The 27,255-nt window shown below is 43.7% G+C and overlaps 1 protein-coding gene across 1 annotated transcript in view; it reads right to left on the bottom strand.

Moving 5' to 3' along the window:
- Window positions 1-27,255, bottom strand: part of pkd1l2b (polycystic kidney disease 1 like 2b) — a 51,838-nt gene that overhangs the window by 19,522 nt on the left and 5,061 nt on the right. The window contains exons 5-7 of the mRNA XM_063013398.1: window positions 5,460-5,575; window positions 4,744-4,890; window positions 909-1,033 (exon numbers count right to left, since the gene is read on the bottom strand). Coding sequence (XP_062869468.1) covers window positions 909-1,033; window positions 4,744-4,890; window positions 5,460-5,575 — 388 coding nt within the window. The remainder of the gene's footprint in view (window positions 1-908; window positions 1,034-4,743; window positions 4,891-5,459; window positions 5,576-27,255) is intronic.

Genomic DNA, 27,255 nt, shown 5'->3' with positions numbered 1-27,255 from the left:
CAGGACCCCCACAGAGTAGGTATTACGTAGGTGGTGGATCATTCTCAGCACTGAAGTGACACTGACATGGTGGTGGTGTGTTAGTGTGTGTTGTGCTGGTATGAGTGGATCAGACACAGCAGCGCTGCTGGAGTTTTCAAACACCTCACTGTCACTGCTGGACTAAGAATAGTCCACCAACCTAAAATATTCAGCAAACAGCGCCCCGTGGGCAGCGTCCTGTAACCACTGATGAAGGTCTAGAAGATGACCAACTCGAACAGCAGCAATAGATGAGCGATCGTCTCTGACTTTACATCTACAAGGTGGACCAACTAGGTAGGAGTGTCTAATAGAGTGGACAGTGAGTGGACACGGTATTTAAAAACTCCAGCAGCGCTGCTGTGTCTGATCCACTCATACCAGCACAACACACACTCACACTCCACCACCATGTCAGTGTCACTGCAGTGCTGAGAATGATCCACCACCTAAATAATACCTGCTCTGTGGTGGTCCTGAGCATTGAAGAACAGGGTGAAAGCAGGCTAAAAAGGTATGTAGAGAAACAGATGGACTACAGTCAGTAATTGTAGAACTACAAAGTGCTTCTATATGGTAAGCTGATAAAATGGACAGTGAGTGTAGAAACAAGGAGGAGGTTTTAATGTTATGGCTGATCAGTATATATATATATATATATATATAACCTAAATGTTTTGTATTTTGCACCATTTTTGTAAACTGTTGAACGCTGTGAGTAATAATTTCAGTAGATCAGCATTTTCTGACATAGCCAAACCACCCAGCAAACAACAACCATGCCATAGCCACCTATATCACATTTCAATTTTTGACCCTTGACCTGTATTCATATGATTTTCTGTATTGCCTCACTCAACATGACGGACATAGCTGGCACATCTTACCTGTTGGCATAGACATTAATCAGGGGAGTATTAATTATTGCTGGCTCCCCGCCTGGTGTTTTATATTTTAGCAGGGAACTATGTACATTGTCAAGAACGGTGAGTATACTATCAAATACATTGCGCTGAAAGACAAAAAGCATTAGAGAGAGCCTCCATGGTGCTGAGGAATATTTTATGGCTAGTAGTAGAGGTGATTGTTACTTATTGTCAAGTACCTGTTGGTCTGTGTTGAAATAACCTCTGAGAAGGGCATTGATTGAATTAACAATGGGCTCAGCTGTTTTTAGCATTGTTTGAGTAATATTTTGTGCATCTGGCGACATGGACGTTTGGGAATTGCTAACCTTCTGTAAAATGCACATTGTACCTTCCTGTGGATAGAAAAGTCCTTGTTAGATGGAATAAAAATCAATCACTGACCAATATTTGTTGTTAAATGTACTTCATATAAGTCTTCCATACCAAAGCATTAGGTGTCAGCGTGTTATTCATGATGATAATGCTTAAGGTGGATTGAGAAATTAGTTCTACCTCATCAACATAAGAAAGTGATGATCCATTTGTCAATGTAGTACACAAATTTGTCACCATATCCTCTACCAGCTTTAGAAAGAAAAAAAACCATGAAATTGTTACCATAAGAATTTAAGACAAAGTTTGAAAATACTTCTAAACCAGAGTGACTTCATGTCCCTAAAATGCATTTACCATTTGAAGTTGCATTTTAAATAATAAACATAATAAACTGTTTTAATGATGCATATGATAAGGGATGAAAAGGGAGTAATATTTTCCCTATAACCATATAATCATAAGCTACCTATATATATATATATATATATATATATATATATATATATATATATATATATATATATATATATATATACAGATCAGCCATAACATTAAAACCACCTCCTTGTTTCTACACGCACTGTCCATTTCATCATCTCCACTTACCATATAGAAGCATTTTGTAGTTCTACAATTACTGACTGTAGTCCATCTGTTTCTCTGCATGTTTTTTTAGCCTGCTTTCACCCTGTTCTTTAATGGTCAGGACCCCCACATGACCACCACAGAGCAGGTATTATTTAGGTCATGGATCATTCTCAGCACTGCAGTGACAATGACATGGTGGTGGTGTGTTAGTGTGTGTTGTGCTGGTATGAGTGGATCAGACACAGCAGCGCTGCTGGAGTTTTTAAATACTGTGTCCACTCACTGTCCACTCTATTAGACACTCCTACCTAGTCGGTTCACCTTGTAGATGTAAAGTCAGAGACGATCGCTCATCTATTGCTGCTGTTTGAGTTTGTCATCTTTGAGATCTTCATCAGTCGTCACAGGATGCTGTCTACAGGGCGCTGTTGGCTGGATATTTTTGGTTGGTGGACTATTCTCAGTCCAGCAGTGAAACTCCATCAGCGCTGCTGTGTCTTATCCACTCATACCAGCACAACACACACTAACACACTAGCACCATGTCAGTGTCACTGCAGTGCTGAGAATGATCCACCACCCAAATAATACCTGCTCTGTGGTGGTCATGTAGGGGTCCTGGCCATTAAAGAACAGCAGGAAAGGGGGCTAACAAAGCATGCAGAGAAACAGATGGACTACAGTCAGTAATTGTAGAACTACAAAGTGCTCATATATGGTAAGTTTAGCTGATAAAATGGACAGTGAGTGTAGAAACTGGGAAGTGGTTTTAATGTTGATCGGTGTATATATACAGTGTATCACAAAAGTGAGTACACCCCTCACATTTCTGCAAATATTTCATTATATCTTTTCATGGGACAACACTATAGAAATAAAACTTGGATATAACTTAGAGTAGTCAGTGTACAACTTGTATAGCAGTGTAGATTTACTGTCTTCTGAAAATAACTCAACACACAGCCATTAATGTCTAAATAGCTGGCAACATAAGTGAGTACACCCCACAGTGAACATGTCCAAATTGTGCCCAAATGTGTCGTTGTCCCTCCCTGGTGTCATGTGTCAAGGTCCCAGGTGTAAATGGGGAGCAGGGCTGTTAAATTTGGTGTTTTGGGTACAATTCTCTCATACTGGCCACTGGATATTCAACATGGCACCTCATGGCAAAGAACTCTCTGAGGATGTGAGAAATAGAATTGTTGCTCTCCACAAAGATGGCCTGGGCTATAAGAAGATTGCTAACACCCTGAAACTGAGCTACAGCATGGTGGCCAAGGTCATACAGCGGTTTTCCAGGACAGGTTCCACTCGGAACAGGCTTCGCCAGGGTCGACCAAAGAAGTTGAGTCCACGTGTTCGGCGTCATATCCAGAGGTTGGCTTTAAAAAATAGACACATGAGTGCTGCCAGCATTGCTGCAGAAGTTGAAGACGTGGGAGGTCAGCCTGTCAGTGCTCAGACCATACGCCGCACACTGCATCAACTCGGTCTGCATGGTCGTCATCCCAGAAGGAAGCTGACGCACAAGAAAGCCCGCAAACAGTTTGCTGAAGACAAGCAGTCCAAGAACATGGATTACTGGAATGCCCTGTGGTCTGACGAGACCAAGATAAACTTGTTTGGCTCAGATGGTGTCCAGCATGTGTGGCGGCGTCCTGGTGAGAAGTACCAAGACAACTGTATCTTGCCTACAGTCAAGCATGGTGGTGGTAGCATCATGGTCTTGGGCTGCATGAGTGTTGCTGGCACTGGGGAGCTGCAGTTCATTGAGGGAAACATGAATTCCAACATGTACTGTGACATTCTGAAACAGAGCATGATCCCCTCCCTTCGAAAACTGGGCCTCATGGCAGTTTTCCAACAGGATAACGACCCCAAACACAACCTCCAAGATGACAACTGCCTTGCTGAGGAAGCTGAAGGTAAAGGTGATGGACTAAACCCAATTGAGCACCTGTGGTGCATTCTCAAGTGGAAGGTGGAGGAGTTCAAGGTGTCTAACATCCACCAGCTCCGTGATGTCATCATGGAGGAGTGGAAGAGGATTCCAGTAGCAACCTGTGCAGCTCTGGTGAATTCCATGCCCAGGAGGGTTAAGGCAGTGCTGGATAATAATAGTGGTCACACAAAATATTGACACTTTGAGCACAATTTGGACATGTTCACTGTGGGGTGTACTCACTTATGTTGCCAGCCATTTAGACATTAATGGCTGTGTGTTGAGTTATTTTCAGACGACAGTAAATCTACACTGCTATACAAGTTGTACACTGACTACTCTAAGTTATATCCAAGTTTCATGTCTATAGTGTTGTCCCATGAAAAGATATAATGAAATATTTGCAGAAATGTGAGGGGTGTACTCACTTTTGTGATACACTGTATATAAGACAGACTAGTTCTGCAATTTTATAGCTGCAGTTTCAATTTCAATTTTCAATCTTATGATACACTTGTCTTTAACAACAATTCTGTTTAACTGTGTTTTTTTTTACATACCAGTTTGAAACAGACCTAATTTGCAGTATTGGCTAATGTATTTTTGCACTTAGGGCTGAAGAGCATTTTTCCTTCAATAAATGAATAAATAAATCTTTATTTTTATAAACTGTTTTGCGTGTTATTGGGTGGTCTTTGTCTAATATTAAAAGTAGTTTGATGATCTGAAAAATATAACTGTGACAAATATGCAAAAAACTTTTCACAACACTGTACACTTTTGACATAACTATTAACTGTATTCTGTAATGATTCATTTATTCTAATTAGGGCTGTGGTATTTTCTTCACCACCTATAGTAAAATGGTCAGAAATGCAGTTTTTTAAACTAAATAAGGTAATAGGTAATAAAAATGTAACAGGTAATAATAAGGTAAAATAACTTTACCTGTGCCTTTACAGCTGGTTCCACGTATATCTGTTTGTTTATATAATCAGTAATACCTTGAAACAACTGTGCTAACACAGTGGCTGACACATTAGCTTGTACGATTGGTTGTAGACTTAGGATAGAGGTGACGACGATGTCTGTAACCTAGGATAGAATGGAAGTGAACCCATATCAAATCTCCAAATATGTTAATACTATATACAGTCAGCTGCAGAATTATTGGTACCTTTGGCAAAGAAAAAAAAAGAGGTTAAATGTGGTCAAATTGGCAATTTGAGAATATAATATCTATAAGATAATAATTACTTAAAATAACTTAAAAAATCCAATATATAAAAAGACGTGTCTTTTCCTGTTATGCTTGAAAAGATTGGAGAATACAAAGCAATGAATTTTACATTCTCTTATTGTTCTTAATTCTCATTTGTGGATTTTTCTTTAGTTAAACCCAGAGGTTTTCTGTGGGATTTAGGTCAGATGGTTGAGGTGACCATATCATACTAGAGAGTTTTAGCTTTTTGACTGAGACATTAGTTATTGTTAAAATGCTATACAGATAAGTGACTTTATTTTGTGGTAAACAAATCATTGCCATATAAAAATATATGGGTTCCAATAATTCTAATGCTAACTGTACAATGTATTTAAATTGTCAGAGAACAGAGTAATATGTCTGAAAAATCATATCTTTATGAACTAACATCAATTGATACTGTATTGATGATTGTCTGTTTGGCCTTATTCTTAGCAGTGATATTCAGCTCGTAAAAACCCTTAGGTAGGTACAAGCTTCTCATCCCGTCCTCATCGCCACAATACACAAAGTTACCTGTAGATAGAAATAAAAAAATTTTTTTATAACAACTGTTATTCCTAGTCTATAGAATAGTGTGAGTTCCATTCTTACTTCCATTCTTACCATTACTGGTTTTTACACAGTATGTGCAAGGCCCATAACAGCAGAATCCATCAGGTACGGTACAGTTGATGCTAAAAGGGGTAATGGCAGGAACAGTGCTGAGCGATACTGAGCAAGTGGATGGGCTGAGCTGGGACACACAGCTGCTAGGTGCTGTGGTAGTGTTGATTTGTCTGGTTGTAGATGGTGAGGGGGTTGTTTGGAAACTCCATAAAATTTCCTGGCAACCATAACCAACTTTAGAATGTTTAGTTTTTAGTCCTGTGATAATAAATGTTTTTATAGTTATTCAGAATGTTTGAGAAAATATATATATACAGTATAAATATAAATTATATGTATATATATATATATATATATATATATATATATATATATATATATATATATATATATACAGTATATATACACACACAGTGGTGCTTGAAAGTTTGTGAACCCTTTAGAATTTTCTATATTTCTGCGTAAATATGACCTAAAACATCATCAGATTTTCACAAAAAAAAAAAGTAGATAAAGAGAACCCAGTTAAACAAATGAGACAAAAATATTATACTTGGTCATTTATTTATTGAGGAAAATGATCCAATATTACATATTTGTGAGTGGCAAAAGTATGTGAACCTTTGTTTTCAGTATCTGGTGTGACCCCCCCTTTGCAGCAATAACTGCAACTAAATGTTTCCGGTAACTGTTCCAGTCCTGCACACCGGCTTGGAGGAATTTTAGCCCATTCCTCCGTACAGAACAGCTTCAACTCTGGGATGTTGGTGGGTTTCCTCACATTAACTGCTCGCTTCAGGTCCTTCCACAACATTTTGATTGGATTAAGGTCAGGACTTTGACTTGGCCATTCCAAAACATTAACTTTATTCTTCTTTAACCATTCTTTGTAGAACGACTTGTGTGCTTAGGGTCGTTTGTCTTGCTGCATGACCCACCTTCTCTTGAGATTCAGTTCATGGACAGATGTCCTGACATTTTCCTTAAGAATTCTCTGATATAATTCAGAATTCATTGTTCCATCAATGATGGCAAGCCGTCCTGGCCCAGATGCAGCAAAACAGGCCCAAACCATGATACTACCACCACCATGTTTCACAGATGGGAAAAGGTTCTTATGCTGGAATGCAGTGTTTTCCTTTCTACAAACATAACGCTTTTCATTTAAACCAAAAAATTCTATTTTGGTCTCATCCGTCCACAAAACATTCTTCCAATAGCCTTCTGGCTTGTCCACGTGATCTGTAGCAAACTGCAGACGAGCAGCAATGTTCTTTTTGGAGAGCAGTGGCTTTCTCCTTGCAACCCTGCCATGCACACCATTGTTGTTCAGTGTTCTCCTGATGGTGGACTCATGAACATTAACATTAGCCAATGTGAGAGAGGCCTTCAGTTGCTTAGAAGTTACCCTGGGGTCCTTTGTGACCTCGCCGACTATTACATGCCTTGCTCTTGGAGTGATCTTTGTTGGTCGACCACTCGTGGGCAGGGTAACAATGGTCTTGTTTTTCCTCCATTTGTACACAATCTGTCTGACTGTGGATTGGTGGAGTCCAAACTCTTTAGAGATGGTTTTGTAACCTTTTCCAGCCTGATAAGCACCAACAACTCTTTTTCTGAGGTCCTGAGAAATCTCCTTTGTTCGTGCCATGATACACTACCACAAACATGTTGTGAAGAGCAGATTTTGATAGATCCCTGTTCTTTAAATAAAACAGGGTGCCCACTCACACCTGATTGTCATCCCATTGATTGAAAACACCTGACTCTAATTTCACCTTCAAATTAACTGACAATCCTAGAGGTTCACATACTTTTGCCACTCACAAATATGTAATATTGGATCATTTTCCTCAATAAATAAATGACCAAGTACAATATTTTTGTCTCATTTGTTTAACTGGGTTCTCTTTATCTACTTTTAGGACTTTTTTTTGTGAAAATCTGATGATGTTTTAGGTCATATTTATGCAGAAATATAAAAAATTCTCTCTCTCTCTCTCTCTCTCTCTCTCTCTCTCTCTCTCTATATATATATATATATATATATATATATATATATATATATACAGTGTATCACAAAAGTGAGTACACCCCTCACATTTCTGCAAATATTTTATTATATCTTTTCATGGGACAACACTATAGACATGAAACTTGGATATAACTTAGAGTAGTCAGTGTACAACTTGTATAGCAGTGTAGATTTACTGTCTTCTGAAAATAACTCAACACACAGCCATTAATGTCTAAATGGCTGGCAACATAAGTGAGTACACCCCACAGTGAACATGTCCAAATTGTGCCCAAAGTGTCAATATTTTGTGTGACCACCATTATTATCCAGCACTGCCTTAACCCTCCTGGGCATGGAATTCACCAGAGCTGCACAGGTTGCTACTGGAATCCTCTTCCACTCCTCCATGATGACATCACGGAGCTGGTGGATGTTAGACACCTTGAACTTCTCCACCTTCCACTTGAGGATGCGCCACAGGTGCTCAATTGGGTTTAGTCCATCACCTTTACCTTCAGCTTCCTCAGCAAGGCAGTTGTCACCTTGGAGGTTGTGTTTGGGGTCGTTATCCTGTTATCCAGTTTTCGAAGGGAGGGGATCATGCTCTGTTTCAGAATGTCACAGTACATGTTGGAATTCATGTTTCCCTCAATGAACTGCAGCTCCCCAGTGCCAGCAACACCACCATGCTTGACTGTAGGCAAGATACAGTTGTCTTGGTACTTCTCACCAGGGTGCCGCCACACATGCTGGACACCATCTGAGCCAAACAAGTTTATCTTGGTCTCGTCAGACCACAGGGCATTCCAGTAATCCATGTTCTTGGACTGCTTGTCTTCAGCAAACTGTTTGCGGGCTTTCTTGTGCGTCAGCTTCCTTCTGGGATGACGACCATGCAGACCGAGTTGATGCAGTGTGCGGCGTATGGTCTGAGCACTGACAGGCTGACCTCCCACATCTTCAACCTCTGCAGCAATGCTGGCAGCACTCATGTGTCTATTTTTTAAAGCCAACCTCTGGATAAGACGCCGAACACGTGGACTCAACTTCTTTGGTCAACCCTGGCGAAGCCTGTTCCAAGTGGAACCTGTCCTGGAAAACCGCTGTATGAACTTGGCCACCATGCTGTAGCTCAGTTTCAGGGTGTTAGCAATCTTCTTATAGCCCAGGCCATCTTTGTGGAGAGCAACAATTCTATTTCTCACATCCTCAGAGAATTCTTTGCCATGAGGTGCCATGTTGAATATCCAGTGGCCAGTATGAGAGAATTGTACCCAAAACACCAAATTTAACAGCCCTGCTCCCCATTTACACCTGGGACCTTGACACATGACACCAGGGAGGGACAACGACACATTTGGGCACAATTTGGACATGTTCACTGTGGGGTGTACTCACTTATGTTGCCAGCTATTTAGACATTAATGGCTGTGTGTTGAGTTATTTTCAGAAGACAGTAAATCTACACTGCTATACAAGCTGTACACTGACTACTCTAAGTTATATCCAAGTTTCATGTCTATAGTGTTGTCCCATGAAAAGATATAATGAAATATTTGCAGAAATGTGAGGGGTGTACTCACTTTTGTGATATACAGTGTATCACAAAAGTGAGTACACCCCTCACATTTCTGCAGATATTTAAGTATATCTTTTCATGGGACAACACTGACAAAATGACACTTTGACACAATGAAAAGTAGTCTGTGTGCAGCTTATATAACAGTGTAAATTTATTCTTCCCTCAAAATAACTCAATATACAGCCATTAATGTCTAAACCACCGGCAACAAAAGTGAGTACACCCCTTAGTGAAAGTTCCTGAAGTGTCAATATTTTGTGTGGCCACCATTATTTCCCAGAACTGCCTTAACTCTCCTGGGCAAAGATGTTCTATTGGGTTTAGGTCTGGATACATGCTTGGCCAGTCCATCACCTTTACCCTCAGCCTCTTCAATAAAGCAGTGGTCGTCTTAGAAGTGTGTTTGGGGTCATTATCATGCTGGAACACTGCCCTGCGATCCAGTTTCCGGAGGGAGGGGATCATGCTCTGCTTCAGTATTTCACAGTACATATTGGAGTTCATGTGTCCCTCAATGAAATGTAACTCCCCAACACCTGCTGAACTCATGCAGCCCCAGACCATGGCATTCCCACCACCATGCTTGACTGTAGGCATGACACACGTATCTTTGTACTCCTCACCTGATTGCCGCCACACATGCTTGAGACCATCTGAACCAAACAAATTAATCTTGGTCTCATCAGACCATAGGACATGGTTCCAGTAATCCATGTCCTTTGTTGACATGTCTTCAGCAAACTGTTTGCGGACTTTCTTGTGTAGAGACTTCAGAAGAGGCTTCCTTCTGGGGTGACAGCCATGCAGACCAATTTGATGTAGTGTGCGGCGTATGGTCTGAGCACTGACAGGCTGACCCCCCACCTTTTCAATCTCTGCAGCAATGCTGACAGCACTCCTGCACCTATCTTTCAAAGACAGCAGTTGGATGTGACGCTGAGCACGTGCACTCAGCTTCTTTGGACGACCAACGCGAGGTCTGTTCTGAGTGGACCCTGCTCTTTTAAAACGCTGGATGATCTTGGCCACTGTGCTGCAGCTCAGTTTCAGGGTGTTGGCAATCTTCTTGTAGCCTTGGCCATCTTCATGTAGCGCAACAATTCGTCTTTTAAGATCCTCAGAGAGTTCTTTGCCATGAGGTGCCATGTTGGAACTTTCAGTAACCAGTATGAGAGAGTGTGCGAGCTGTACTACTAAATTGAACACACCTGCTCCCTATGCACACCTGAGACCTAGTAACACTAACGAGTCACATGACATTTTGGAGGGAAAATGACAAGCAGTGCTCAATTTGGACATTTAGGGGTGTACTCACTTTTGTTGCCGGTGGTTTAGACATTAATGGCTGTATATTGAGTTTTTTTGAGGGAAGAATAAATTTACACTGTTATATAAGCTGCACACAGACTACTTTTCATTGTGTCAAAGTGTCATTTTGTCAGTGTTGTCCCATGAAAAGATATACTTAAATATCTGCAGAAATGTGAGGGGTGTACTCACTTTTGTGATACACTGTATATACAGTATATATATATATTATATTATATATATATATATATATATATATATATACGTATATACAGTGTATCACAAAAGTGAGTACACCCCTCACATTTCTTCAGATATTTAAGTATATCTTTTCATGGGACAACACTGACAAAATGACACTTTGACACAATGAAAAGTAGTCTGTGTGCAGCTTATATATCAGTGTAAATTTATTCTTCCCTCAAAATAACTCAATATACAGCCATTAATGTCTAAACCACCGGCAACAAAAGTGAGTACACCCCTTAGTGAAAGTTCCTGAAGTGTCAATATTTTGTGTGGCCACCATTATTTCCCAGAACTGCCTTAACTCTCCTGGGCATGGAGTTTACCAGAGCTTCACAGGTTGCCACTGGAATGCTTTTCCACTCCTCCATGACGACATCACGGAGCTGGCGGATATTCGAGACTTTGCGCTCCTCCACCTTCCGCTTGAGGATGCCCCAAAGATGTTCTATTGGGTTTAGGTCTGGAGACATGCTTGGCCAGTCCATCACCTTTACCCTCAGCCTCTTCAATAAAGCAGTGGTCGTCTTAGAGGTGTGTTTGGGGTCATTATCATGCTGGAACACTGCCCTGCGACCCAGTTTCCGGAGGGAGGGGATCATGCTCTGCTTCAGTATTTCACAGTACATATTGGAGTTCATGTGTCCCTCAATGAAATGTAACTCCCCAACACCTGCTGCACTCATGCAGCCCCAGACCATGGCATTCCCACCACCATGCTTGACTGTAGGCATGACACACTTATCTTTGTACTCCTCACCTGATTGCCGCCACACATGCTTGAGACCATCTGAACCAAACAAATTAATCTTGGTCTCATCAGACCATAGGACATGGTTCCAGTAATCCATGTCCTTTGTTGACATGTCTTCAGCAAACTGTTTGCGGGCTTTCTTGTGTAGAGACTTCAGAAGAGGCTTCCTTCTGGGGTGACAGCCATGCAGACCAATTTGATGTAGTGTGCGGCGTATGGTCTGAGCACTGACAGGCTGACCCTCCACCTTTTCAATCTCTGCAGCAATGCTGACAGCACTCCTGCGCCTATCTTTCAAAGACAGCAGTTGGATGTGACGCTGAGCACGTGCACTCAGCTTCTTTGGACGACCAACGCAAGGTCTGTTCTGAGTGGACCCTGCTCTTTTAAAACGCTGGATGATCTTGGCCACTATGCTGCAGCTCAGTTTCAGGGTGTTGGCAATCTTCTTGTAGCCTTGGCCATCTTCATGTAGCGCAACAATTCGTCTTTTAAGATCCTCAGAGAGTTATTTGCCATGAGGTGCCATGTTGGAACTTTCAGTGACCAGTATGAGAGAGTGTGAGAGCTGTACTACTAAATTGAACACACCTGCTCCCTATGCACACCTGAGACCTAGTAACACTAACGAGTCACATGACATTTTGGAGGGAAAATGACAAGCGGTGCTCAATTTGGACATTTAGGGGTGTAGTCCCTTAGGGGTGTACTCACTTTTGTTACCGGTGGTTTAGACATTAATGGCTGTATATTGAGTTATTTTGAGGGAAGAATAAATTTACACTGTTATATAAGCTGCACACAGACTACTTTTCATTGTGTCAAAGTGTCATTTTGTCAGTGTTGTCCCATGAAAAGATATACTTAAATATCTTCAGAAATGTGAGGGGTGTACTCACTTTTGTGATACACTGTATATATATATATATATATATATATATATATATATATACACACACAGTATATATATATTATAAAAAAAATCTTACCTTTAAATACCACATAAATGCTTCTCCTATTATTAAAATATTGCTGCAGTGTGTTAGTCGATATAGTAAATTGCTGTAAACCGCGTTGTCCATTCTGCTCTTTCCCATATAACTTTTTATCTGATTTACAACTCTTTAGGACCTTTAAAAAAATTAATGAAAATTCAGTTATAAAAACCATTACCAAATTACATTCATACATTTATTCGTTCTTCATTGTCAATAATTGCCTTATTCTGATTAGAGTTGTGGTGAGTTCTGCCACCCTGACCAGGAAAATTATTTTAATAGATTTATTACAGTTCTTAATGTTTTAAATTTGTTAATTATTGCCTCCAAACAGGGCCGGCGCTAGGGGGGGGGGGGCTGAGGGGGGCATTGCCCACCCAAATTGTGTCTTTGCCCCCCCAAGCACAATGCAAGCAACGGCTATTTTTAAAATTATCTCTGAACCAATCACAAAAATGCATTTTGTTTTACAGTGTGAAGATATTTCCTTGCTTATTCCTGATTGGCTCTTTGAGTCATATAAAAATCGGCAGACTGCCCCAAACAGTTCAGTTCGGCAGTATATGTTCTGTTAGTGTGAGCGAGAGGCAGGTATACTGGTAAACACTTTTTTTTTACAGAATTAGTATTCTTTTGTTTTCTTTATATTTTAATTTCCCAATAATATAAATATTCTCACTCATTCCTATTTCCACGTTTGAATATTCTCAGTCTGTGTGTAGGTACATTTGTCAGCTTTGACTTAAATTTGTATTAAAGCCTTTCAAGAAATAGAGTTGTTCTATTAGTAATGGCAATTTAATTAAGGGGGCGTATTAAAACGAAATACAATTAGATAATCTTTTTTCTCCATTTACATAATCAACATGTATTTTTTAATCATTGGGTTTTAAGTTTAAGTTCGAAAACATGCATTTTTATTTCTTTACCTCATACATCACTTTAAGCCAGTATCAATAGCTTGGCTGTCATCATTCATGCACAAATCAAGCCTTGAATATATTTCTGGCTTCAAAAACATGACTATCAACATGCCCCTTCATTAGGTTTTACTGCCCCCCCAAGCAAAGCAGTCCAGAACCGGGGCTGCCTCCAAAGTATATATGCATATTTTCAGTCATGTAGTAATTTACGAGGATTTATTTATTTATTCTTTATTAGAATTTTAAAATCATGTTTACACACTTTGGTTACATTCTTGACAGAACAGGTATTTACTGGTTACACAAGATTTATCAGTTCAAGCTTTAATGTCAAACAGTCATGGGCAATTTTGTCTCCAATTCACCTCACTTGCATGTCTTTGGACTGTGGAACACGGGGAGAACATGCAAACTCCACTCAGAAAGGACCCGGAATACTCCACCTGGTAATTGAACACAGGCCCCAATTTACGAGGATCAACAAACTTGTCTAATTTTTGGGTTTTTTTTACTGATCGTTCCTTAGTTGATCCGTGACCTAGAAAATTTGGTCCGTCACCTTTTATTTATACCTCAGGTGAGAAGAAAAATTTTATGGGTGCCAATAAATGAACAATAAATGTTTGTTTGTTTCATGATGAAATTTGTTCTTCCTTAAAGTAGTTTTGCGCAGCCAGTCCTTTCTCGGGTATTGCAATGCAATAGTTACCCCTGGCAGCAAAACAGCCACACAGTATAATACTAGAAACAACATGCTTGACAGATAGCACACTGTGATTGGGATTTAATACCTAACCTTTTAACATACCTCCTCTTAACATATTTTAGTCATTGTGAACAACTATAAGTAACTATTGTTTTATCTGTCAAAAAAAACCTTTTTAGGTCATTTTTAGGTTTCAGGGGCTTTATTACCTGCTTGACTGTGGACATAGACACCTGTGTTCCAAAACCATCAAGACATAACCAATTATGTCTATATGTAGATGTCCAACTGGCTGATAGCGCCCATAATCTAAGTTTTTGTATGTACCCAAAAACCCAGGTTGACCCACTAGGTTGCAATATTTCCAGAAAACTTCAATACATGAAACGTATGTGTTTAATTATACAGTTACAGAAAATCATGAATTGCAGAAATGACTGAAATCCCAAAACTTGATTCTGACAAATGCATGTAAACTTTTAACTGTACTGTAGTTACTGTATAATAATTATATAATAATTGTGACCTTAGTGCTATGTGAATTACAATGATAACTTACGCCATTATTAGAGTAGTACTCTTGAAAATACCAGTTTTGAGCAACCCAATCCTTTGAATCTATTTCCAGAGTAAGAGTTTTACTGGGATCTGCTGGATCACATCTAGGAGAACACCTGAAAAAAAGTATGAATGCAATTACTTGATCTATCAATACGAAAAATGAAATTTAAAAAACCTAATAAATAAAGTGCAATTAAATCAATACAACTGCACACATACTGTAAGCTCCGGAATAATAGTAAAGGTAAAAAGGGCTTGGTAAATTTGCTTACCTGAGAATATAAGAATATCAGTGCTTGTAACTTTTATAGTGTTCATTTGTATTCCTGGGTAAGGTAAGCTTCTGGTTAAAGTGTATATTTTTTGCTGTAACTTGTTCTAGACTCTATCTTTGTAACTTTGATTATTAACATTACTAGAATTGAAGTAGCATTTAAGTAGCATTTAACTATTGTTAAATAGTCTGTTGATGCATTAATCTGTGTTTTGCTGATTGGTTAAAGTGGCTTCTATAACGAGGTCTGTGGTAGCTGGTGAACGTGCCCCGGGTTCCCAGCGAAGCAGACATTACAGAGCTCAGAGAACAAAGGCCTCTTATACCAGGCCTCCTAATTAGTGCTGATCACCCGCAGCCGTGGGGCTGACTACTTAAGCCAGCTCCACACAGCAGCGGGTGTCGCACCTTTGTTTGTTTTCCGGTCCGTGGTGGCAGTCGTCCACACGTTCGTAGCCTTAGCTGGTAGCCCTGGTGGCGTATGCCATTCGGGTAAGTAAAACCGCAAGGTTTGAGGTAACTGGTATGTTCTGTTGGTCTCGTAGATATAGTGTGGTGCGACGCGGTGCAGTCCTCGAACTGCAGTTCATTTTGCGCTAGCAGTTAGCGTTAGCGGTTTCACTCAGCGCTGTGTTAAAGCGCTGAAAGTATTCTGGCATCAGTGCCTTCAGTTATTCTGAACATTGGATTCTCCAACCGCTGGGTGGCGACTCCGCTGAGCAAGCGGTTGCCGTGCTAAAGACCCCGGTTCGAATCCGCAGTCTAGAACTGCCTAACTTTGTTTATTTGTTTCTTTCTGGTTTCAGATTGGTGTGTCAGCTCCGCGATCCAGGGCGCGCCGACCGGTCACTGCGATTGTTAGTCGCGGTGTTGGGTCTAGCGCTCCTCGGAGTTCCCCTCCTCTCCCTTCGCTCCTAAGCGTATTAGAGGTTCTCGCGCTCCCGTTTTCCAGCACCACTACAGTGCGGTGGTAACGCTCCCGGCTGCCACGCGGCTGACCGGGGTTCGCGTCCCGCTTCCTTCTGTTTTGGTTTCACTTTGTTTATTTTTCATTTAGTTGCGCCAGCAGCTCCGTCGGAGTTTCCGATCGGGTTTTTTGTGTTCTGTTTTTCGTTTGCTGTTTATCTTTCTGTTGTCCTTATAATTAAATAAAATATTATTATTTTTATTTACTTCTGCATTTGCGTCCTTTCTTCCCACGTGACAGAAAGGTGCGACCAACCATGGACGCAGCAGAAACGCCACCCCCTATCGACGTATTACGCCACCAGGGTGTGGCGTTAGGCAGGCACGAGGTGGCCATTAGCCAATTGGCGCAGCAGGTAGCTGCGCTTAGCCAGCAGTCTCCAGCTTTAGGAGCCGGCCCACACCCCCCACCCCATTCGGGAGGATGTGGAAGCCGCGACACCCCCATTCCTCCTCCTGAAAGATATTCGGGAGAGGCCAAGAGGTGCCGTGGCTTCCTCCTCCAGTGCGCGCTAGCCTTCGAGTTGCAGCCCTCCCGCTACCCCACAGAGCGGTCGAGGGTTGCCTATATCGTTTCTCTATTGACTGGCCGAGCCTTGGAATGGGCTACCGCCCTCTGGGAGCAGAACGCTCCGGAATGCTCATCCGAAAGCGCCTTTAAGGAGGCCTTAAAGGAGACCTTCTTCCACCCCTCGGGGGGTCGTGAGGCAGGCCCACGCTTACTTGAGCTAACCCAAGGTAATCGGCCAGTCGTAGATTACGTAATCGAATTTAGGACACTAGCGGCGGAGTGTGGGTGGGATGAGGGCTCTCTCACCGCCATCTTTCATCGTGGCTTATCGGAGAAGATAAAGGATGAGCTGGCCACCAGGGACTGTCCAACGACCCTTAAGGCCTCCTATACGCTGGCCACAGCCATCGATACCCGTCTTCGCCAGCGAAACCGGGAGCGGGGTACCTGCCCCCCGTTTACCCGCTTGCTGGCGCCCCCTAAGTCTCCTCCACCGGCCCTGGATCCCGAACCCATGCAGTTGGGCTCAGCCCGTGCCAATGCCCGTTCGGCATCGGGTTCGTTCTCCCGACCTCGGCGGCCGGAAAACATCTAGGCCGCTCTCGAGTCAGGGACTCGGGAGTGAGCCGACCTACCATCCCTGCCCAAGGTCTGCTTTTGCAGGCCCGGTTGTCCTGGGGCCTCGGAAACACAAACCTTCAGGTTTGTGTCGATTCAGGTGCGGTGGAGAATTTCATTGACAGCGATCTGGTACACAGGCTGGGGATTGAGGTCCAACCGCTAGCATCACCAGTGTCGGTCCATGCGGTGGATGGCCGACCTGTAGCGGGCAGCCCGATAACCCAACGGACAAGACCTCTCACGTTGCGTCTGCAAAACCACGAGGAACGGATTACCTTTCTTGTAACTCACGTTCCTCACCTCCAGGTGGTTTTGGGGTATTCGTGGCTGCAAAGACACAACCCTCAGATCGACTGGGCCACCGGATCAATCTTCATCTGGGGAACGCGGTGTCGCGACTCGTGTTTGCTGCAAGGTGGCACGGGTTCTGCTCCGACGGAACCGAAGATGGAGGTGCCGGATTTGGCAGCTGTTCCCCCTGTGTACCATGACTTACGGGAAGTTTTTAGCAAGTCCCGGGCGCAGGACTTGCCCCCCCACAGACCGTTCGATTGCGCCATCAATCTTTTGTCCGGCACTACTCCTCCTAGGGGGCGCCTTTTTTCGCTCTCCGGTCCAGAGAAGGTGGCTATGGAGGAGTATGTGCGTGAGGCACTTAAACAGGGGTTCATCCGTCCTTCCTCCTCCCCAGCTGGGGCAGGGTTCTTTTTTGTGAACAAAAAGGACGGCACCCTGCGCCCCTGTATCGATTATCGCGGTCTGAACGCCGTTACGATCAAGGATCGGTACCCGCTGCCGCTGATGGCCACGGCTTTCGAAGCCCTTCAGCGAGCTTCTGTTTTTTCCAAGCTCGATCTTCGCAGCGCGTACAATTTGATCCGGATCAGGCAGGGGGATGAGTGGAAGACTGCGTTCATTACGCCCACTGGCCACTATGAATACCGGGTGATGCCATTTGGGTTAATGAATGCCCCCGCAGTCTTCCAGAGATTTATCAATGAGGTCTTGCGGGAGACTCTTGGTAAATTCGTCTATGTTTACTTAGACGATATTCTTATCTTTAGTCGGTCCATCGACGAGCATATAGGGCATGTCCGACGAGTTCTCCAGCTTTTGCTTGACAACCATTTGTTTGTCAAACTGGAGAAGTCAGTCTTTCACTCCCCCACGGTTTCGTTCCTGGGGTTTGTAGTGGCCGAGGGCACCCTGCGCATGGACTCGGCTAAGGTATCAGCTGTGGAGAAGTGGCCAACTCCAAGTTCTTTACGCCAACTGCAAAGGTTTTTGGGCTTTGCAAACTTTTTTCGGCGTTTCATTAAGAACTTTAGCTCAGTCGCCTCTCCGTTAACGGACCTTACAGGAAAAGGTCCGTTCCGATGGACGGTGCAGGCCTTGTTGCTCGTTTTTAGCTTTTGACGAGCTAAAAACACTCTTGACAACTGCTCCCGTTTTACAGTTGCCCGACCCAGAGGAACCCTTCGTTGTCGAAGTGGATGCCTCCGAGGTCGGAGCTGGGGCAGTTTTGTCCCAAAGAGTGGGGCCAGAGAAGAAGCTGCATCCATGTGCCTTCTTCTCGCACCGCCTGACTCCAGCCGAGCGGAACTACCCGGTTGGAGACAGGGAACTCTTGGCCATTAAGTTGGCGTTAGAGGAGTGGCGACACTGGCTCGAGGGGGCCAATCATCCTTTTCTTGTCTGGACGGATCACAAAAATCTGTCATTCATCCAGCAAGTCAAGAGGATGAACTCCCGTCAGGCCCGGTGGTCCTTATTTTTTGGAAGGTTCAATTTTACACTGTCTTATAGACCGGGGTCCAGAAACGTCAAACCGGACGCTCTGTCTAGACAGTGGGAACCGACCAGGCCGGAGACCGGACCTGATCCCGTGATCCCCTCGACCCTGATAGCGGCCCCAGTCACATGGGGCATATCGAAGGTCATTCGGGATGCCCACCGGGCTGAACCCGACCCCGGTGGGGGACCTCCTGACAGACTGTACGTACCTTCATCCGTACGGCGTCAGGTTTTTGAATGGGCCCATGCTTCCCCATTTTCGGCGCACCCAGGTGTGACTAAGTCCCTGGTCTTGCTGCGCCGAAGATTTTGGTGGCCGGGGATGGAGAACCAGGTACGTGACTTTGTCCGTGCTTGCTCTGTGTGTGCTCTGAACAAGACACCCAGAGAGCGCCCGCGGGGCCTCCTTCATCCGTTGCCAATACCTGCTAGACCGTGGTCCCACATTTCTCTGGACTTTGTGACAGGCTTGCCAAAATCCAGAGGGTTCACGGCGGTATTGGTAATTGTCGACCGGTTTACCAAATCTTGCCTTTTTATCCCACTGCCCAAGCTACCATCCGCCATGGGTACTGCGCAAATCATCCTGAATCATGTGGTGAGAGCACATGGGGTCCCATCAGACATTGTGTCTGATCGGGGTCCACAGTTTGTAAGCCAGTGCTGGCGGGCCTTTTGCCAACTTCTTGGCGCCACGGCCAGCTTATCCTCCGGCTACCACCCGGAGTCGAATGGGCAGTCGGAGAGGCTGATCCAGGATCTGAGCAAGATGCTCAGGTGCCTGACGGCAGGGAATCCGACCACGTGGTCGGATAAGTTGATATGGGCAGAGTTTGCTCACAACACCCTGCATCATTCGGCGATTGGAATGTCACCGTTTGAGGCTCAGTTCGGGTACCCTCCGCCGCTCTTTCCTGAGCAGGAGCAGCAGGTAGCGGTCCCGTCTGTACAGCTTCATGTCCGCCGCTGCCGCGCCGCCTGGCGCAAAGCTAGGCAGGCACTTGTGGCCACCCAGCGCTCTGTGAAGCGCAAAGCTGACCGCAGGCGGCAGCCGGCTCTTACCTTCCGGCCAGGCCAACGAGTACTTGTGTCAACGAGGGATCTCCCCGTTCGAGGTGCCCCACATAAGTTGGCACCCAAGTACATTGGTCCGTTCAAGGTGGTAAAGCGGATTAATCCGGTGACGTATAGGTTGGAGCTTCCTCCCCGTATGAAAGTGCATCCAACCTTTCATGTCTCCCATCTCCGACCATTTATGTGCGGGGGAGTTTTACCCCCTCCCCAACCTCCCGCCCCTCGTATCATCCAGGGTGCCCCTGCCTTCACCGTCCGCCGGTTGCTTGACAGCAGGAAGGTTCAGGGTAGCACCCAATACTTGGTGGATTGGGAAGGTTACGGCCCTGAGGAACGTTCATGGGTACCGGCTCGCCAGATCCTGGACCCTGAACTGATCCGCGAGTTCCGGCGCAACCGAGCTGCGGGTCTTGGGACCTCAGGAGCTGTCCCTAGAGGAGGGGGTTCTATAACGAGGTCTGTGGTAGCTGGTGAACGTGCCCCGGGTTCCCAGCGAAGCAGACATTACAGAGCTCAGAGAACAAAGGCCTCTTATACCAGGCCTCCTAATTAGTGCTGATCACCCGCAGCCGTGGGGCTGACTACTTAAGCCAGCTCCACACAGCAGCGTGTGTCGCACCTTTGTTTGTTTTCCGGTCCGTGGTGGCAGTCGTCCACACGTTCGTAGCCTTAGCTGGTAGCCCTGGTGGCGTATGCCATTCGGGTAAGTAAAACCGCAAGGTTTGAGGTAACTGGTATGTTCTGTTGGTCTCGTAGATATAGTGTGGTGCGACGCGGTGCAGTCCTCGAACTGCAGTTCATTTTGCGCTAGCAGTTAGCGTTAGCGGTTTCACTCAGCGCTGTGTTAAAGCGCTGAAAGTATTCTGGCATCAGTGCCTTCAGTTATTCTGAACATTGGATTCTCCAACCGCTGGGTGGCGACTCCGCTGAGCAAGCGGTTGCCGTGCTAAAGACCCCGGTTCGAATCCGCAGTCTAGAACTGCCTAACTTTGTTTATTTGTTTCTTTCTGGTTTCAGATTGGTGTGTCAGCTCCGCGATCCAGGGCGCGCCGACCGGTCACTGCGATTGTTAGTCGCGGTGTTGGGTCTAGCGCTCCTCGGAGTTCCCCTCCTCTCCCTTCGCTCCTAAGCGTATTAGAGGTTCTCGCGCTCCCGTTTTCCAGCACCACTACAGTGCGGTGGTAACGCTCCCGGCTGCCACGCGGCTGACCGGGGTTCGCGTCCCGCTTCCTTCTGTTTTGGTTTCACTTTGTTTATTTTTCATTTAGTTGCGCCAGCAGCTCCGTCGGAGTTTCCGATCGGGTTTTTTGTGTTCTGTTTTTCGTTTGCTGTTTATCTTTCTGTTGTTAAATAAAATATTATTATTTTTATTTACTTCTGCATTTGCGTCCTTTCTTCCCACGTGACAGCTTCAGGTGCCTTTTGTTAGAGGCCTAGGTGTGAATTGAGGGGCAGGGCTAAGCTTAGTATAAAATTAAATCTCACCGTCTGTAGCGGCTGGTCTTCTCTATCACTAGGTTTTTTTCTACTAATCTAAACTAACTTGGGTAAGTACTATCAGTCTCTGACATTGTTTAATCTATCGAACTTTTTCTCAGCATGTGCTACTCAATTATTCCTGTGCTTATATCTCACAGACCCTGCAGACATCAGAGGGCACATTATAGGAACAGCAACGCCAGCAACCTCATCTACCCCCAACTGTTGCAACAGTCTCAAACAGTGGTGGTAGGTGGGGTCTGGAACTGTCAATCAGCCGTCCAGAAAGCTGACTTTATCTCAGCTTTTGCACTTTCTCACAGCCTTGACTTCCTGGCACTGACTGAGACATGGATCACCACCGAGAACTCAGCAACACTAGCAGCTTTATCCTCTGCCTACACCTTCTCTCATACACCGAGAGGATCTGGTAGGGGTGGTGGTACAGGTTTGCTCCTGACCAGGAAATGGCAATTCACTACTGTGAATGTTTCTCACCTTAACATTCCATCTTTTGAATTTCATGCTATTACTGTTACTTTTCCGATTACTCTTCATATCATTGTCATTTACAGACCACCTGGCACACTGGGAGACTTCATAGAAGAGCTGGATGTTCTTCTGAGTTTCTTCCCTTCAGATGGAACTCCTCTAACTCTTCTTGGTGACTTTAATCTCCCTACACTTCAGTCCTCCTGCCTTCTTCCTCTTCTTTCATCTTTCGACCTCCTCTTTAACCACAGCCCTCCGACACACAAAGGAGGCAATCTTCTGGACCTGGTCTTCAGCCGTCCAGCTTCTGTTCTGGACCTCACTGTCACCCCACTCCACCTCTCTGACCATCACTTTGTGTCCTTCTCTCTCTGTCTCCCAACTCTTCCTACCTCCAACCACACTTTCACCCTTACAACACGCCCCAATCTTCACTCTATCTTCCTCCCTGCTAATCTCCAACATCCTAACTTCACTACCTAACCCTGACATGCTTGCTACCCTTCCACTCAACTCTGCAACTAATACTCTACTCTCTTCTCTTTCAACATCCCTCGATCAGCTCTGTCCTCCTACCCTCAAACGAGGTAAACCTTCTCACCCTGCTCCTTGGCTTTCAGATGCACTGCGCAGCAACAGAAGAGAATTAAGGGCAGCTGAGAGAAAGTGGAGGGAATCTAAGCTCAGTGGTGATCTCCACTCCTACCACGATCTGCTGTCCAGGTTCTCATCTGACGTGACTGCTGCAAAAGCATCTTTTTACAAAGCCAAGCTTGAACAATCTGCTGCTGACCCACGTAAGCTTCATGCTATCTTTTCCTCTCTTTTAAACCCTCCTCCTCCTTCCCCTTCTGCCTCTCTCACTGCTACTGACTTTTCAACATTCTTTCAGGACAAGATCGACAAAATCAATCAATCCTTCTCTCCGACTGACCCACTTTCAACTGACCCTCAACCCACCAACACACTCACCAGCTTCACCCCACTCACCATGGATGAGGTTACACAGCTCCTCTCATCCAGCAATCCCACTACATGCGCACTTGACCCTATACCATCCACCATCCTCAAAGACATCTCACAGGACCTAATCCCCTTCATCACACCCATCATCAACAACTCCCTGACATCAGGTGTTGTCCCTACTGCATTTAAAAAAGCTCAGGTCATCCCCCTTCTTAAGAAACCTACACTAGACACTACAGACATCAACAACTACAGACCTGTCTCACTCCTCTCTTTTCTATCCAAAATTCTTGAACGTGCTGTCTATAACCAACTATCTGCCTTTCTCACTCAGAATGACCTCCACGATCCGTACCAGTCTGGCTTCAAGGCAGCGCATTCTACGGAAACAGCTCTTGTAGCGGTTACTGAGAAGCTTCATGCAGCCAAAGCAGCCAAACTGTCATCTTTCCTTATTCTTCTTGACCTCTCTGCAGCCTTCGACACAGTGAATCACGGCATTCTCTTGTCCACTCTCTCCAACCTTGGAGTAACAGGTTCAGCATGGCAATGGATGGCCTCCTACCTGGAAGGGCGCTCCTACCAAGTGTCATGGAGGGGATCCATATCTCCCCCATGCACTCTCTCAACCGGTGTTCCTCAGGGCTCTGTACTTGGCCCACTTCTTTTCTCTATCTACACCCGCTCTCTGGGCAAGGTCATAGCCTCCCATGGCTTCTCCTACCACTCCTATGCAGATGACACTCAGTTCATTCTGTCATTTCCTCCTTCAGACACGCAAGTCTCAGTTCGCATCTCAGCATGTCTGCAAGATATCTCACAATGGATGTCAGCTCATCATCTGAAACTTAATCCCAGCAAGACAGAGATGTTGCTCATTCCTGGAGATCAGTCTCCAACCCAGGACCTAGTAATTTCTCTGAATGACTCCCAGATCAGACCATCTGATAAGGTAAGAAGTCGTGGTGTTGTCCTTGATAACCAGCTGACATTCTCTCCTCATATAGCCAACATGACAAGATCATGCCGGTTCCTCCTGTACAACATCAGGAAGATTCGTCCATTTCTCTCCAGGGAAGCTACCCAGATTCTGGTGCAATCACTTGTAATCTCACGGTTGGACTACTGCAACTCCCTTCTGGCTGGAGCTTCCATGTCCACGATTAAACCCTTACAGCTCATTCAAAATGCAGCTGCCCGTCTGGTTTTTAACCAACCTAAACACTGCCACATCACCCCACTGCTACGTTCTCTTCACTGGCTTCCTGTAGCTGCACGCATTCAGTTTAAAACACTGACGCTCGCCTACAAAGCCAAAAATGGACCAGCCCCAAGCTACCTTCGTGGCCTAATCAAACCCCGCTCTGTACCACGCAACCTCCGAGCCTCTAGTCTCGCTCGACTTGAGCCCCCATCCAGGACTAAAGGAAGACAAGCATCAAGGCTGTTCTCTGTTCTAGCGCCGAAGTGGTGGAATGAACTTCCTCTGTCTGTCCGAACATCTGAGTCTCTTGCTGTCTTTAAAAAACGATTAAAAACCCACCTTTTTACTAAACACTTAGGCTGACTTGTACTTATTTACTAACATTTTGTTCCATTCTTTTCCATTTAAAAAAAAAAAAAAAAAAAAAAAAAAAAGGCACTTTGGTTCTAACAGGTTTTAGCAGATTTGTGTTCTTTGACTGTTGTTTTCCTAAACTTGAGAAATGAAATGTTCACTATAGAAGCACTTCTGTAAGTCGCTCTGGATAAGACCGTCTGCTAAATGCTGAAAATGAAAATGTAAAAAATAAGAGTAAAAAAAATAAATTTAAATTAGTTATTTGACTTATGTATTTCTTTTCGTAATCTATATTTACCAGCATAACATCACCAAGTCTTTTCATACTGTGCTTAGTAAGTTTGAAGAATGCAAATTAAGAAATGTAAGGACATTTTTATTACTGAAACTGTACAGATTTGTCAGATTCCTAACTCTTCTCCTGTGAACTTTCCAGTTCAGAAAAACAGCAGTAAAGAAAAACAAGGGATCTTCAAAAAGTTTCAGCACTTTTATATTTTTGTTGGAAACGGTGAGGGTGGGAAGAGCAGTAATTGGTCGTCTCTGATAGTCTGAGCGAGAGTTTATAGTCTGGATTTAGCACCATCTGATTTCCACCTTGACTAGACAGTCAAAAAAGCTTTATGGGGAAGAAGATTTTCATGTTGTGATGATGTGAAAGCAGTGCACTCAACCAAAAACATTTTGCTGATGGCATTAAAAAGTTGGTACGACGTCGGAAAAAAGCGTCCAGCACAGGTATGAGAGGTGGGCCCATTACAGGTTTTAGGTTATTTTTTGTTTAAAACTATGTTGCCAAATTTTTTCACCAGCTTTATTATTTCCAATCTTTAATGTTTTCAATCTTAGAAAAAATTGGCCTCTGTGTGACCTGTGTATCTCAATAAAATAAGATATGAATGACCGCTTAAGAATTCCTGAACATTCTGTGATCTTTAAAAAGGCAAAAATGAATATAAACATGCTTAGGCTACGTTCTGTTTATAGCAATTTCAAAAAGTGATACAGTGACACATGATGTTAGCTAAACCTTAGTATTACGATGGAAAAGCAATGTATAATGTAACCATGCCTTACTTGATTGAAACTTTTTCACAGTCATCAGCAAGCTGTTTGCAACCAAAATAATTTCTGCCATCTCTTTGCTGAGCTTTAATTGACCGTTTAAACTTTGGGCATAATAGATTAGAAACAAACAAGAAAACCAAACCAGTTATAGTCATTATGTAAACACACAATAGTGTATATTTAACTGTAGTGCATTTGTATAATATTTGCCAGATTACCTGAGAAGAGGTTTTAAGTCCATCTTTTGCTGATGAATGGAAGACTACATTGTAGAAAATGTGCGGAAACAAGTTATTTTCAACAATGAACTGTAAAATAACCTTTCAGTTTTACATCTTAAAATAATGATAAACAGTAAACAATAAACATTGTTACTAAATAAGCTGTAATGCATTTTCAACAAAAACTTGGATAAATCTTATACTTAATTTTGTCCAATTAAAATGACAGCAAAGACATTAAATCATAGAATTATTATAGACCCAAAATGTGTTAAACAAATAAAAACATTACTATTAAAAATAGAGTCTAGATGTTAATTTCCAACTACAGCTATTACTTATCTATTTATTTGTAATGCAATACACACACTGTCCATTTTATCAGCTCCACTTAACATATAGAAGCACTTTGCAGTTCTACAATTACTGACTGTAGTCCATCTGTTTCTCTGCATGCTTTGTTAGCCCCCTTTCATGCTGTTCTTTAATGGTCAGGACTCTCCCAGGACCACCACAGAGCAGGTATTATTTGGGTGGTGGATCATTCTCAGCACTGCAGTGACACTGACATGGTGGTGGTGTGTTAGTGTGTTTTGTGCTGGTATGAGTGGATCAGACACAGCATTGCTGATGGAGTTTTTAAACACCTCACTGTCACTGCTGGACTGAGAATAGTCCACCAACCAAAAATATCCAGTCAACAGCGCCCCGTGGGCCTAGAAGATGACCAACTCAAACAGCAGCAAAAGATGAGCGATCGTCTCTGACTTTACATCTACAAGGTGGACCAACTAGGTAGGAGTGTCTAATAGAGTGGACAGTAAGTGGGCACGGTATTTAAAAACTCCAGAAGCGCTGCTATGTCTGATCCACACACACCAGCACAACACACACTAACACACCACCACCATGTCATTGTCACTGCAGTGCTGAGAATGATCCACCACCTAAATAATACCTGCTCTTTAGTGGTCCTGGCCATTGAAGAACAGAGTGAAAGCAGGTAAAAAAGTATGTAGAGAAACATATGGACTACAGTCAGTCATTGTAGAACCACAAAGTGCTTCTATATGGTAAGTGGAGCTGATAAAATTTACAGTAAGTGTAGAAACAAGGAGCTGGTTTTAATGGTTGATGGGTGTAGATGTACAGCCAGTCATGTTTGTATGTAGACACCCATCCAGACAATAGCACTGTTTGAGATGCAAAGCTTTAATCCTAGAGGTAGTAGGGTAGCGTATTTTACAACTGCACCACCTGAGCACCTTTGATGATTGTGTTTCCCATTAGCCACCCCTTTGACCTGTTGAATGTAAACATTACCTAAATATGGCAAAATATGGCAAGGTGAATCAGGCTAGAAGATCTCCAAAAAGCAGCACATAATGCCACATTATAAAGAAATATAAATACAGATGTGAAACAAAGTTATTAAAATCTACCTTCAATCCTCCTCCCTCGCCGG

Source organism: Trichomycterus rosablanca, chromosome 17, assembly GCF_030014385.1.
Source record: "Trichomycterus rosablanca isolate fTriRos1 chromosome 17, fTriRos1.hap1, whole genome shotgun sequence".
NCBI lineage: Eukaryota > Metazoa > Chordata > Actinopteri > Siluriformes > Trichomycteridae > Trichomycterus > Trichomycterus rosablanca.
This window is presented reverse-complemented; position numbering and strand designations above follow the sequence as displayed.